Source organism: Anser cygnoides, chromosome 17, assembly GCF_040182565.1.
Source record: "Anser cygnoides isolate HZ-2024a breed goose chromosome 17, Taihu_goose_T2T_genome, whole genome shotgun sequence".
Taxonomy (NCBI): domain Eukaryota; kingdom Metazoa; phylum Chordata; class Aves; order Anseriformes; family Anatidae; genus Anser; species Anser cygnoides.
Window position 1 is genome coordinate 2,961,556 of NC_089889.1, and position 14,957 is coordinate 2,976,512.

General features: G+C 49.1%; 1 protein-coding gene across 2 annotated transcripts; it reads right to left on the reverse strand.

Moving 5' to 3' along the window:
• Positions 1-313: 313 nt before the first annotated feature.
• Positions 314-14,544, reverse strand: TMEM120B (transmembrane protein 120B). Of its 2 annotated transcripts, none has more exons than XM_066979195.1 (12): positions 14,409-14,544; positions 11,384-11,502; positions 9,680-9,796; positions 8,651-8,710; positions 7,962-8,057; positions 6,834-6,923; positions 4,738-4,803; positions 3,817-3,878; positions 3,470-3,562; positions 2,968-3,032; positions 2,728-2,800; positions 314-1,767 (listed from the first exon to the last, which is right to left on the reverse strand). In XM_066979195.1, exons 1-12 carry the CDS (start codon positions 14,475-14,477, stop codon positions 1,307-1,309), a joined length of 1,371 nt encoding a protein of 456 aa, XP_066835296.1. In that variant the 5' UTR covers positions 14,478-14,544; the 3' UTR covers positions 314-1,306. The 2 variants fall into 2 exon arrangements, with proteins under 2 accessions (XP_066835296.1, XP_047929872.1); XM_048073915.2 differs by having other exon boundaries at positions 1,409-1,767; positions 2,732-2,800.
• Between the last annotated feature and the right edge of the window lie 413 nt (positions 14,545-14,957).

The window sequence follows — 14,957 nt, forward strand, 5'->3', positions numbered from 1 at the left end:
ACCCAGTGAGCGACTGAAACATGGACACGCAGGAGGTCACCACATTTACCCTCAGCTCCACGGCTGGAATCTTTCCTTGCTTTTACAATCCGAGTCTCTCATGCTGCAGAATTCAAGTTACTTGCCATGTGCAGAGCTCCCTCACCCCTGGAGTACCAGGTCCACTGCTCAGATCCAGCAGGATGCAGCATTGCTCTCAAAATAAAATAATTTACATTTCATAAATAGAGAGTTCAAAGACAAAGAAAAAAATCAACAAATGGTATGCAGAAGTCAAAAGTTAATGTAGCAAGATACAGCCCAGCTAGCGGGAAAGTTGTTCAAAATATGCAAACGGCAATTTATTGTTCATGCCCACAGGACAGACACTGTAAAGGTAATTTTGCTAGCCTCGCAGCAACAAAATAACTAATGAAACCATTTAAAGTATATAGTGCATATGTATTTCTTCATGAGCACACTTACTGGGAGAAGGACGTAGTTTTCAGCTCACCCTGCCAAAGCCCTTCGCCCAGTCTGGGCCTTGTGCTAGCTCCAGGGAAGCCAGCATAGCTGAGAAACGGGCTGCATAAAGCAGCTCACAATACTGCAGCTGGGCTTCAGAGGTGCAGATGTTAAAGCACCCAAAACAAGCTTATTCAACTAAGTTCAAGAAGCAGAAGGAGTTCAGTGGGATGGGAGTCAGTATTTCTCCTCAGCTGTCCTTCCAAACAAGTGTTTACATTCTCTTAACGCTTGGTACAAGTACAGTATTTGAAGGAAGCATTTCATACTTCTGCTTAGCCTCTCTTCACCTTTCCAGAATGGCACTGGGAGCAAAGAAGTACCGAAAATGGGAACTGAAGTGCAACTGCACTTACTGCCACTGATCAAGACCATTTTCAAAAAAAACGCTGTCTCAGAAGAACAACTCAAAGGGCAGCATGTTGGTTATTAAAAAGGGGATAAAGCAGCTGCAAATTACAGTTTATTTTTAGGTGTTTTCCAGGCTTGGGCAGATTACCTGATCTCCCTGGAAGAGGGCTAGCAGACTTTCCTGCCATTTCACAACCGTTTTTGCTTGCTTGTTTAAGAGGACTTCTCTTTTTTAAATAGCTTTTTAAAAGTGTATATAGCAGCAGTATGGTACAGAGATGGGCTTTTTTTCACAGTACACATAGGTTAGTATTGCCACTGAAAATATGCTTTAAACAAATGCTTTTGAAAACAGCATTCAGTCTGTATTACTGAGCAACCTGGAGTGTTCATAAAGCTTTAAAAATCCAATACCCAGAGTTTAAATAATAAAACTGGAAAGTGTTAAATATCATTCCAGGACTGGAATTACAGTAAATCCCACATTCTCCCAGTGCTGGCTTTTTGCCAGGCAGGTGCATGCTGCTATATATACACACACAGAAAAACCAAATGCAAACACGTTTTGTATTAAATATACATAAATAGCAGGACTGCAGACTGGAGAGCCATGCTTGCTTAATACTGAGTCTGTGCTGGAAGAGTCCACATCCTTCACCAAGCATGGGGACAGACGAGTCCTTCCAAGTCCGTTCACAGCGTAGCAGAGGTTCAGGAGGCGCCGTCCAACGCCGAGCGCCTGCTGCAGGCGCTGGGACACCAAGTTCCCGTGTTGGCATCCAGCACACCCTGGTAGGTTCACAGCTTCTTCATTTTGTCTTTGTTCTTCTGCAACTTCGTGTGCACCACTTTGAGAGTAGTGAGGAAGTTCCCGAGGAAGAGCAGCAGAAACGTGAAAGCCAACACACAAACCTGAGGAAGGGGGGAAGAGAAAAAAACAAAAAAGGTTAAAAGAAAAAAAAAAAAGGAGTGTTAAGGGTCAGATGAATTGGGGCAGGGATACTGTTTCCACATTTAAGCAGGCTCTGATGGGGTCTGGTTAGCAAGTCCAAGGATCTATTATCACACCAGGAAAGAAGATTGGAGACAAACACAAACCCGTGCATCTAGTTCTGAGTTAAATGGGAAGTATGCTTTATCACGATTAAGTAGCATTTACTGCTTTTTAATATTACAACATGGTTCATTTTTAAAATTATTTCCGTTCAACATCTGGACTCTTACAGACAGGAGAATCAAATTATTAAATCCAATCTATTGGATTAGCATTATGTGACAAAGTGAGTATGCAAGCTACAGCAGGATCTGACCAAAATAAAGATTATCTGCACCACTACGGATGTGACATGGTCAAACGCACCATCATCTGTGATCAGCCTGGCTCTACAGAAGTAACTGGATAGTTGGAAAATGGATAGACGTGTTTGATGGGTGACAGCAACTAAGAAAAGAAGTGGAAGGTTCCCTAACACTGGGGCTGTAAAGTAGATAATATATTTTTGAACTGATTCATTGTCTTCTTACTTTTGCTACCTTGTTTTTAAGCATGTAACCCATGGTTTAACCATAAAAAAGAGCCACCAACTCCGCAGCCACTGCTGTTAAATGCCCGTGTACATGAAAAACATGGTGAGATATTTACCCAAATGAATGTTCTTTCCCCTACACTTTCTGCTTTTCATTTTGTGTGGTCACCCATGGGTGCAAGTTTCCATACAGTATTTCACAATTATTTAGAATTCTCTTGTATAGGCTCTGTGCCACATCATCCTGAGATACTTCGATGGGGTCAGATAGCCAAGCATTTTTAAGGATGTGGTTAAAGCACCCCCTCTTCCCCTGCTGTGTGTTTTTTCTGAGCAGAACCAACACCCACCTGCCATTCTTTGCACTCCTTATGCCTTGACAATCCAAAAAGTGTGATTGCATTATATAGCTGCCAGAACTAAAAAAGAAAAAGAAGCAATTTAATTACCAGCAAAAATTTAGAATTGTTTGGCAGAGGTATGTGTGATCTGAAGCACCTTGTTACCGTACTACAACCGCAGCACCACCAGCACACCCTCCCCAGGCCCCGCATGGCAGAGGAAGGAACAGAACAGCCCAACTTACATGCCCAAAGAACAAGAATGGAAGGAGAAACGTCAGCCCCCGCCACATCCAGGACTGAAATCCTTCTGCAAAACGTTAACAGAAGAGAGGGAGTTAGCACAGACAAGCCAGGACGCATCCCAAGCTGCAGCTCGTCACAACCAGACCGCCCCATACGGATTATTCCTCTACTGCTCAGCGATAATCAGCTAGGTTAAAATAAACACTTGAAGGTGTGGTAATGGGAGGAAGATGAAGATGGGGATGAACAACACAACCATCTTAATGCTCTCAAGAGTTGATGGAGATCAGAGAACTCCATTTCCACCCCACAGGACCCAAGGAGGATGATAAAAGACTTGCCACCATTCCTGCCTTTGTACCAGAGGCAGCAGGGCAGGGGGATAACAAATCTGAAATCTCTGAAGGCCACAAAGCCATCTCGGTATCACTGCCTCCCAAACCTGCCCCTTCTGTCTGACATAACGCAATTTTGCGAACAAAGCATCGCAGACAACCTCACCTACAGTAAGGTCCAAGTGGTTTCTCTCCCCCAAAGCACGGAGTCTATAAAGGCAGCCCCTTTGATAATAATATTGTAGGAACTGAACACAACCTGGGGAATAAATGAAAGCATCATTGCACTGGCTATTCAGAAGTATTAGAAACATTATTAAAATAGTTTGATATATTTAATCCAATAGTATTTAATTACTGTTTATGCTTGTACATTGTATATTTGCTGTATGATACTGTTTATAGTTGCACAGTGTAATACTCCAGTATTTAGGAAGCAGATCTGTTTTCTTCTAAGCGTACCAGGTAGAAAACGATTTTATCCCATGAAATACCAAGGTAGGATATACTCACTCTGAAATATTGAAAATGCTAAAAACTGACTGCGAAACATTTGATACATGAGTCCATCTGGCCTGAAAGCAAAATACAAAAGGAAGTCTATTTATTTGACGAAAAGCATACAATGCAGCACCCATCCCCTTGTCAGCCAAGAATCCCATTAGAAGATGAAATAAGCAGCTGGTGCCCAGCCCGCTCCACCCCAGCCGGAGTCCAGAAAGGGTGCTACAGCCGCACATCGCCGCTCTGGCAGGCAGCAAACGGTGTGATTGATTAGGCTGCCCCCTCTTATTGATTTGCCTATTGCAGTTTCCTCCAGGCAGCAATCAAAGCCATTCAGCAGCGTCCACGTTATGAATTAAAGCAGTGGAGCAGGGGTGCTTGTGCTCCTTATCTCAACAATAGTTCAGGACACAGACCTTTTGCTGCAGTGACTGTATGATCTCCTTAGAGATTCAGGACAAAAACACGTTGTTTCAAAACAATTCTTACTTACTAACTAATCAGTTCACGCCAAACAAAGCTGAAGTGGGTCATACAGGAACCGCACACAGGGTGCGCTGCTGTGTTCTTTCACCACCACCACCACGCTGGAATGTAACTTGCTTTTTTTGCTTTATAGTTGGTTTGTAATCTGGGTGATAAGGCACCAAACAATTCATTTTGCGTCACTCTCCCTCTCTAAAGAGAAATGCTGCTTGTTTTACTCAGTTTATACAGAAATAGAAATTGGGAGACTTTTTTTTTTAAACCAGCTGTGTAAAAACAAACTTGCAGAGTGTTGTATTTATCACTGAAAACATCCGTACCATCAGACAAGTTTGATGCTTTGCTATGTGCCCGGGCAGACACAGCTATGTGGTCACACTGGATTAATATGCTCGGATGACGCACACATCTTAAAGCACCGTGAGCAGGAGAAAGCAAACTCACCACGTTAACATTACTCCAGACAGGAATGTGGAGACATAGTGATGAGACACCCACCAGCCTTTGATCCTGAACAGAAAAAAAATACGGCAGTTAGACAGAAAACATGAATTTTAACTATTTAGGTCTGGCTTTAAAGACAAAAAATAATCCTGACTGGAGCATGGATAAATAGATGGCCCAAATCAAACGAACAAAAACTAAGGTGGTGGCAACAAAGGACTTGCCAAGAAACCAAGAAGGGACAGCAGGAGTTTGTTACCCGATGACAAGCAGGGGCAGTCGAGGCAGCCCACACTGCCCACATCAACCAGAGGTTTCTCTGCTGCACACAGGCAAGCCACTTCCCATCCTTGCAAACTTTTCCTTTGCACCTCACAGAGCTCGCCGTGTTCAGCTCTCACACGCCCTGCACAGCCTCAAGCTCCGTGGTCAGCGGGGAGATGCCTCACTCATTGTTAGTGGCTAGCTGTAACGCCAGCAAACTGGACAGAAATAATTTTCTTTTGCAAATGCCACGGGCTGGATGGAGCACGCTGGCTGCTGCCACCCCGTCTCCGTCACAGCTGCTCCCTAGGACTGGTACTAGGCACATGCACTGCGAGTGAGACACGTCAGAAGCCTCATTAATTAATGCAACAGGGAAGCTGCAAGTGTTGCAGCAGCAGCCACTCGCCCAGCAGCAAGCCTGCATGCAGACTCACGCCTGGGAAGAGAAGTGGCGATTGCTGGGGTTTACCCACGCCCTGTGCCAGCCCATCTGGATGATGAAAAGCAGGGACACAACCTTCAGGTTATTGCTCAAATCTATGACAAGACTCCAGGTCAAGCTACGCAAGTGCAAATTCAAGCAACTTCTTCAAGCTCCCCCAGAGTAAAAGCAAGAGGCACAGCAGAAGCAGGACGAGTTATCGCCCTCCATAGCCAGGACAAGGACTCCCTCCCCAGGCTGCTCAGAGCTTCCCAGGGTGCTGGGAAGTCAGAGGACGCCCTGAAATTCCTACTGCTCCAAGGGCCTGTGGGAGGAGGGAAGGGATGACAGCACCAGAAAGACAACTGCAGCCGGAGCAGGAAGAGCCGGCTTGAGGTTTGCTTCGTTTTGATTTTTCCTGTAACTTCTCTGGGCTCACCCACGCCCTGAGAAGGGTTCGCACACCCAGCGGTCCTCGCACCATCACCAGTGCCAGCCTTCTCTGGCAGGCAGCCCTGCAGGGGAGCAGCCCAGCTCCTCAACAGCTGCATGCGGGACTCTGGAACTAATCAGGTAAAAGTCCCAGACGAAAAGCTGAACTTCTCCTTCCTGCATTCTCTTGCTCTAGTAATGCTCAGGTGTGCTTGGTAACCCCGTACGCTGCACAGGCAGCAAGCTCAGTGCCAAAATGCAAGGGGAATAGGACACTGGAAAATCTGATAATCGAAATAAAATCCAGATAGAAGAGGGGTAGTTTACGATACTCCTGCTAAAGGTGTCATAAGAAATTAGGGGTTGGAGCAAGGATCACCTTTCAGTTTACTTCTCCCAACACTCTGCTTGTGTTCCCAGCTCTTTAAACAATTATTTCCTCTTAGCCACCAATTTTCCTTTGACACAACTGTAATTTAGTCAAACGCTTCAGGACACGCCGCAGTGACCCGCAGAGCAATCACGCTGGCCGCATGGCATAAACCAGACAGTGACTCAGCTCCTGCTCCCTTTTTCTCACGAGCATATGCCAGCATACCACCACACATACAGGTACCATTAGACACGAGAAGGTACAAAGTCAGCATCTGGGTTGGTCACGTCACTGAAAACACGCATAATTACATCCCAGATCACATCTACAACTAACCCGTAGCTATCAAAAACATCCAACACCCCAGACCAAGAAATTACAGACTTGCAGAAACTGTGCCTTCTCCTCCCTACACAAGCCCCAGATGGCCACATCTGCCCTTAGAAGAAACTGGGGAGAGGAACAGGGACAACAGACCCTGCAGAGAGGAATCAACATCTCAGATTTGCTGGGCTTCGGCGCCGAATTGAATCTGCTTTTGTTGCTTGTTTTAATTTTATGGACGTTTCACGCTTTAAATAGTTTTTGGAGTTGGCACAGTACCTTGATCCATTGCTAATAAGAATACTTTCCCGTATCGTCAGCGTGCAGTAATACCACACTAACAGAAAGTTAAACACTTCATCTGTCACCCTGTTAAAAAGAAAAAAGCACAGTAAAAAGAAATCCTGTTAATTACAGAGACACATTTCAAAATCCCTATTTTCCCTCCCTTCCCTTGGGAGGATGAAAGCCTGCCCAAGTGAGGTCACGGACACAAAGCCCCTATCCTGGGAATCTCTAATCCACGTGCAGGGCCGCAGGTATTGGCACTGCTGCCAAGCTGAGGGTCCTTTACCCCGGGAAGTGCCCAATGATATAACGCTGCAGAGCTTTAGCCGATAAGCAGGTATGCAGAGATGACATTAATTCCTTCTGAAGGAGAGAAAACACCATGGAAGCACCAGATGATCCAATTTAGAGAAGCATTTCCAGACTAATTCAATGAGGAGATTCGATGAGATCTCTATAAATCCAATCAACTAAAAGAACAGAAGAGCATTACACTCTGGGGGTAAAAGTGTCTTTATTTTGCCACTGCAGCCCCCTGAAGCCACAGGGATTTGGGGCAGCCTCCATACATCAGCACCAGTCCCTGGTACGATCCACAGAGACGTCGATGGAAGGGTCCAGCTAAAAGACCTGGCTGGTTTTTAAGCAAAACTGAATAGTGGAGGCTTGCTGGTGATGCATTATTGTGACCTAAAGATTACATTTCTGGTCTAACCATTTGAGGGAAATGCTCTCTTGTGTGGTGTTTGCAACCCCAGAGCTACAGCACGGTGCTGGTACCTACCTGGGACAACCCGCAAACAAAACAAACCACACTTTCCCAAGCACAGTGCAACACCAGAAAAACAACAGATCAGGACTATCATGTTGTGATTTCTATTGGTTATAACAAACTCCTAAAATGTTAATCAAGAAAAAGCAAGTAGCTAAAATACAGGTCCTGCCTGCACTGAAAAACAGGTACAGAAGCTCCCCTGCTGGGGAACCACAACTATTCAAAGCCCAAATACAGCCTGCACCCATCTCCTGGTCTCTGGCAATTAGTTCAAATGAATCAGCTTCTAATCCAGCACATTTGTATTCAAAACACTTAGTTGAAAGTAAAAAATGCAAGCTTACCTGTAGTGAAGAATAAACCTGCAGGCCACAGCCCCGAGTAACAAGATGATTGTGAGATAAAGTTTGAACTTCTCATACTCATCTTTGTAGGCGAACCTGGAAGGAAAAAAGCACAGAGCAGGGAATGTCACGCATCACGTGGGTGTAAACGGAGGTTTTACTGAATGTGGCTTCGCTTCTTTTCAAACCAGATACAAATCCACATCCCAAACCAAAAGACAAGAGATTTTACTTGAAACATTTAGAAAATCAGCTAGCAGTGATGAAAAGCAGCATTTCACCTGCATGACCGTGATGCTGCAAAACAACTCAACAGCTTCAGTCGCTAAGAGCTGGTTTCCGGGTTGCCAGGTTAAGCAGCAGCAGCTCTCGTTATTTCTCAGATTTATATAAAAGAAAAATCTCCATTTTCTGGAGCCCTGTTTGCCTGGAACTCACTATGATTTTTTGTTGCAAAACCCAGCTGAAACTCCCTTACAACTAAGGCAACAGCCCTGGCTGGGCTTAAAAGTGAACAAGGGACAAAACTGGAGCTAAAGGAAGCTTTAGCTTGGCCTGTCTCGGTCTGATTTACCCAATCCTGACAGATGACCTTGGATCAGGTCTAAGAGAAAACCATTCCTGTCTCCGGACTGCAGCATACACCCCCTGCTAGCCCCCAACGCGCCTGTATGGAACCGCTCACTTACTTTGCTTGGTTACTCAGGAGGGTTACATTCACGTTTCCCAGCACGAGATTTAAGTACAAACTGGAAGACAAAAACCGAGAGCAGACCCACGTAAGGCTGTTTGCTCTGAACACCACAGCTGACACAGATCAGAGCTTAAGAGATCATTTTAGCTGCCCGAGACGCATTTTGCTGTAGGTTTTTAATTAAAGCAAACTGGAAATACAGACCACCGAAGAAGATTTAAATGTAGAAAGTTCAGTCAGCATTTCCAAGTTAGACAAAAGGTTTCTTTTCCTGGTCCCTTTTCCATGCTATGGTCTGAGGGTGAGATAATTATTATACGCTATCAGAAAATAAAAATAACGTGGAGAAACTGGAAGAAAAGTTTCCGGCAGAGCGCTCTACCCACAATGCTGCAGCACCTTTTACCAGCTTCTTCATTTCATATCAGTTCCCCACCCCAGAGCATTTCCACCCAAAACGCTCATCTCACCACGCAGACACAGAAGCAGCAGACTTAGGAAGGGGAAAGGAAACAAATCAAGGGTAGAAATCAAGTCACTTGGCTCGGTTTACTCCGCATCAGCATCTCCTGACCGCCAGGGTTGCACAGCCCTTGACAACTGCACAAAATACATCCCAGCAACCCCACTTAAAGCAAAGCACAAATTTTAAGTCAGTTGAAAGCACTATTTGGGAGGAAGGAAAATTAAATAAATGAAAGAGGGGGGAAATTTCATACTGACTGTCTTTAAAAAACTAGCACAGGAAAATGTCTCTGGAACAGTGAATTCCATGAGCTCTCACGGATGCAGATTTAACTACTATTTTAACAAGAAAACCTGTGCCTACGCACAGCACATTTACATACACTTCCAGCTCATGAATTCTGTGTACAACTGACAGCAGCTCAGCAAGAGATTTATGACTAATCCAGTTGTACATGTATTTCTTCAGCATGCACATTATCCTGTGGGAACAACACCGCTGTGAACACTCAAAGATCAGCTTTCCTGGAGTGCGTGCCTCTCCTGGCAAAGCACTTACCCGTTCTTCTTTGGCAAGTAGGCTTCCATGTCAAAGAAGGCATTTTGCCTCTCTTTGATCTGGGTGCTGATCTGCTGTATGAGAGCAAATTCTTCAGGAGTAGCTCTGGGCTTGCACCTGCAAAAACACAGAAACAAGATCCTCCCCTTTGTATTTTTTACCTCCTTTTTATTTAAGGGAAAAGGACTTTGTCATAAAGTTCATGCTGTTAAAAAGCTAACTGTAAATTTATGCCACTGTGCACTTCTCTCCTGTTTTTCCACAGCAACATCTGGCTTAGCCCTGATTTTATTTCCCTGCCTGTTTTGTGTCATTGTGAGTTATTTCACCTGCCTGGTGTACAAACCAGCTTCTTTCACCTCAGCTCAGTGTCAGCACTCTGTACCTCTTCCACTGGGAGCTCTTCAGGCACATTGTGCCATTTTTGTAGGAGCACCTTCCACTTCGGAAAGTTTGCGTGCGGTTTCAGGCACTGCCCTTACAGCACCCAAACTGATCTGGGCTCCCTTTGGAGGTGAAAAGCCTCTACGCCCAGACCCCATAACTCCTCATGAAGGACAAAAGCTCACTGTACAGCCTCTAAAAACAAGACAAAAAAGACCTCACGCATCCTTCTGAGCCGCCACTGAAAGGATGTCAAACTGATTTAAACTGAAAGGTTGATGGAGCCCCCACACAGTCAATGGCAGCTTGGACAGAGGACAGCAGGTGGGGGAAGGGACCTCCAATTTGCTTTTCTTGCTGCTCTCGCTCTGCTGAAATCAGGCATTTTAGGAGGGGCGGGGGTGCAGCTGGGCAGTGCTGGGCAAGTGGAGGGCTCTGCATGACCCTCCCTTTCACCGTTGCTGTTCTACCTGCAGAGAAGGGATTTACAAGCTATGTTTGTGGCTACCAGCCCTCCAAAACCCCCAAACTGCCTGCAGACACCACCACCACACACAACACACAAAAAAGATTGTGGAGAGCAGAGGCATCAGCCTGTGCCCACCCCAGCACCCCCCTGGAGACCCCAAAGTTATCCCCCATAACCCCACAAGGCTTGGGATCCAGGGGATGTTTAGAAGTCTTGGCCAGGCCCAGCAAAAGTTTTCATTGAGGCCGCAGCTCTTGAGGCATAAAACGCTTCAGGATGTAACAAAACGCACAGCTGATGATTTACTTGCACATTGCAGCTTTACCCATGTAAAAGAGAGAGCGAGGGGCTAGCACAGGGAGGTTAGCAAGCTGTGGTGTTTGAGGTCTGTACCAAGGAACTGAGCTGGTGGCTCCTGGCGAGCAGCCTCACAGAGGGACACAGTCCCTGCTGTAAATCCGCCCGGGGATAAGTTACACCTGCAGGTTCAAGGACTGACGCTGCCCTGCCAGCACAGCGGATGGAGGAAGGCTTTGCTCACCCGGCAAAACGCACAGACCAAAAGCAGCACGGTCCCACAGAGTACTGCACCTACTGCAGGCGTGCAAACCCATTCAGCCTCCCTCAACGATTTAACTGGGTCTTCGTTATTTATAGGACTCGATCTCTCATGTGGTCACAAACATTTTACCTGGCTGCAATAAATGGAAGTGACTCAAGATTTATATGGCGCAAAATTGCCACTGCGACGCAGACTACATATTAAACCGCTAAAAACCCAAACATTTCTGCCCTTTGGGAAGCAGAAACATTCCAGTCCTGCCTCCTCCCCCCTTCAGACCTCCCCTTACCGTTGCAGGCTGTGCTTCAGATCCCTTAACGTCTTCTTCTGCCGGTGTATGGAGCTGCTGCAGGCCGTCTGCAAGCTGGTGACTTCCTCCAGTTTCTGCCTGTAAACTTTGTGCGTTTCCTGCAGGAGAAGAAGCGAGGTTTGGTAGGAAGAGCCCTTCTGGGTTACGGACGGCGTTGGGTCCTCACATGTGAGGGAAGCAAGCCCTGTTTTTTTGGGAGTCAACAGGCACCCAGGGAGGGGTTTCCCCTGTCAACCCATTACAGCAGCCTCCAATCCCTCAGGCAGACAACCAAGGGGTGATACCAAACCAGCATGGCTTAAAGGGACACTAACAAAAGTTCTTGCAAAAGAGAGAGCATCTTCTCAGCATTCATCTCATTTCCTCTTGCTACCAAGCTTTCCCCACCTGGGACTTTCTTGTTCCCAGCCCACCCTGTAACAAAGCAGATGTTTGATCCCATCCATCCCCAGCAAACAGGGGGAGAAATCGCAGTTCAGGAACTCTGATTTCGCAGCCAGATTCAATCTGGAAAAAAAGAGGAAAGGAGATGAGGACCCAGAGGGGGAAGAAAAATAAATAAATTACAAAAGTGACCGCAAAACACGACCTGGGCATTTAGAGAAGCCTCCTGGCCACTGCGGCCACCCCAAGCCCCACGACTTGCTGCTCCAGCACAGCCCACTGCTTCGTCCAGCACATCCGAAACCATGCCACAGCTCGCCCAGCACAGAAAAGGATGCAAATGGTCCAGGACCCTGCGTTCAACCCGCTCCAACACAGCAGGGAGGTGCACAAGGACTTCTTTAGCAAATAAAGCCCACACGGAAGATTCCACACCACGAACAAACCCGTACAAGTTCGGCGCCTGGCTGGGCATGCGGTGGTTTGCATCAGGGCCCTCTGCGAGCCAGACCCCTTATCATCACGTGGAAGTTCAACATTAGCCCTGGTTTAAGGAGAAAAATATCCTTTTTAAGAGCTATAACTCAGAAGACAGTTTGCAGAGTCAGTGTCGAGGAGGGAACGGAGGGGTTAAATAGCCATTTGCTTTATCTACCAGCACATCTCAGGTAACACCACGGAAAATTGCTGCCAGTTCTCCTTAGGCATAAACACAGTGCTAAAGCCACACAAAACGTATCTTTGCTCTCCTCCTCGTTAGGACCTGGCTGTTCACTATTTACAGCAGCGATATAAAACGAGCTCCACTATTCCATTTGAAAACCTTACTAACCAACCTAACCACGTCGAGGCACCGCAGCGCCCATCACCGCAGGATTGGTTTGGTTCTGCTGAGAGCTCTGGGGCTCACTGGATCGCCCAGCAACTCCTTCTGCTTCTCTGGATGTCACGCAACGGTGTCCTTGGAAAGGCTGCTAAAAGGGGGTAAGAAGCTCTTCGCCGAAAAAGCTCAAGTATTTATTGGAAATGCAAACAAGCAAGTTGAGAACTGGTGAACTCTACCACTAGCCCAAAATATCAGGATAATGATTTAAAAGTGACGCTAGTATCTACAACAACATAACAGTTGCTAATGAAGTTATTTATTCATCAAGTGACTGCACACAAAGGGGGCCCGCTGGCAGCGCAGGGAGCTGTCTTTCTGCTAACACGGATAATCCACAGGCCAAATACCTTCCTGGAGGGTCAGGCGTGGCCACAGCTCTTTCCACTTAGGAAGCATCGTGCCTTGAAAAACAAAGGTCCCGTGTACCAGGGATAGAGAGATATTTTTGCCCCAAATCTAGAAGCTCCCCAGGACGGGACATCAGAACCATCCCTACACTCCTACATACAAGTTTTGCAGAGTCTGGGCCGTGACTGCCCGGTTTGCCCGCAGACTGAGGGCAAGCACATCCCACACCACCGCCGCTGCCTCGCGCTTTCTGCAGGGACGCTGAGGTCTGTTTTCCATTGCGCTTGCAATGGTCAACTGCTTGCGGTCAACAGTGTCGTTTGCCTGCAGGATTTAAGCCACATTCGCAGGGAGCCCTCGCAGGTCTAAGTTCCCTAATCAAAATCTGTTTTATCTGTTCATATGTAGGGTTCAATTAATAAGTCATTGCAGGGCAACTGGCTTTTTCCCACAGCACGCAGGGGCCGCAGCCAGGGTTACGAAGCCGTAGCCGGCCCTGCCCCAGAACCACAACGCCCCACAGCCCCGAGCTCTTCCTCAGGCTGCTGCTCCAGAGGCGAGGCGCTGTCCCAGCGACCCAAACCTCTCCAGAAACACACGCGCAGCCCCGGCACCTCACGCCGAGCCAGGCGGTGCGTCGGAGACGGGAGCTAACGGCAGAGCCCGAGGTCCTCCTCTGTGGGAGAAGGGAGCCGCAGCCCCTGACCCACACAACTCAGCGCGGTCACCCAGAGCACCCTGAGCGTGACGGGATGCTGAGGCGTCTCACTGAAGAGCCGGGTTTCCTGCTCCACACGTCGCGGTTTGATTCGAGCGCAGAGCGCGTCCTCCGAAGCCTGCAGTCGGACCCAAGCCCGCACCGCGAGCCCTGAGGCGCTCGGACACCCGCCAGCCCTGCTCGGTCTGTGGGACCCCGGCACCTCGCACCGCCACCTCCCCGTCCCCGAGGACGTGCTGACACGAGGGCACAAACCGCCGGCGTTTCGCTGAGCTTCGCTCCGCCAGGAGCCCGGCGGCCCTCAGGAGGAGGATGCCGCAGGCTTTCCCACAGCCGAGCCCCATCTCCGCGCCCTCTCGGCCGCCGCCCCCACGCCCCCTGACTGACTTTTAACCGAGAAACCCGCTCGACCCTGGAGCCCGGCGGCGCGTTTGGCGGCCCCGCAGAGACCGGCGGCCACGCCGCAGCCGCTGGGGTTTGGGGATTGCTTTGAGGATGCCTGTGTGAGACGTGAGGGGACGTGAGGGGCCGACATGCTTGGGGGGGGGGGGGGGGGGGGGGGGGGGGACACGGGTGGCGCTGCCACCTCAGCGCCGGGCTCACGGCGCCCCCCGCCCCCGCCCCTCAGGGGCCATTCCCGCCGCCCAGCCCCTCGGCGCGCGCCTCACCTGGAGCTGCCGGAACTCCTCCTCCAGCTCCCGCCACTCGCCGCAGCAGCGCTCCAGCTGCACCCTCATGGCGCGGTGCAATGCGGCGCAGGGGACCGGCTGCAAGGCGGCGCGAGCTCTGCCGGCGGGGGGGGGGGGGGGGGGGGGCGGCGGCGCGAGCCCGCAGCCGGGGCCGCGAGGGCCACGCGCGCCCCTGACGTCATCGCGCGGGGCTGGGCGCGGCGCTGAGGCGGCGCGAGGCTCCCGCCCCGCCCTCCCGCGCCTGAGGCGATGGCGGCCCTCAGAGCCCGGCCCCGCTCAGCCCCCGGGGGCTCAAAGCTCCTCGGTAGGCTCCGGGTGGCGCTTGCGGAGCCGCTGTGCCCCGGGGATGTGTCCCGCTGAGGGATCTGGTGGCTGAGGGGACCAACGGGGGGCTGGGGGGCCAGGGGAGCTGGCTGGGGCCAGGGCACACCCGGTTGTGATGGCAGGGAAAATGGCGAGGGGTTGGGGTCAGGGCGCTCCACGTCGTCAAGATAAGGGGAAACAGCGAGATATGTGGGGTCAGGGCAC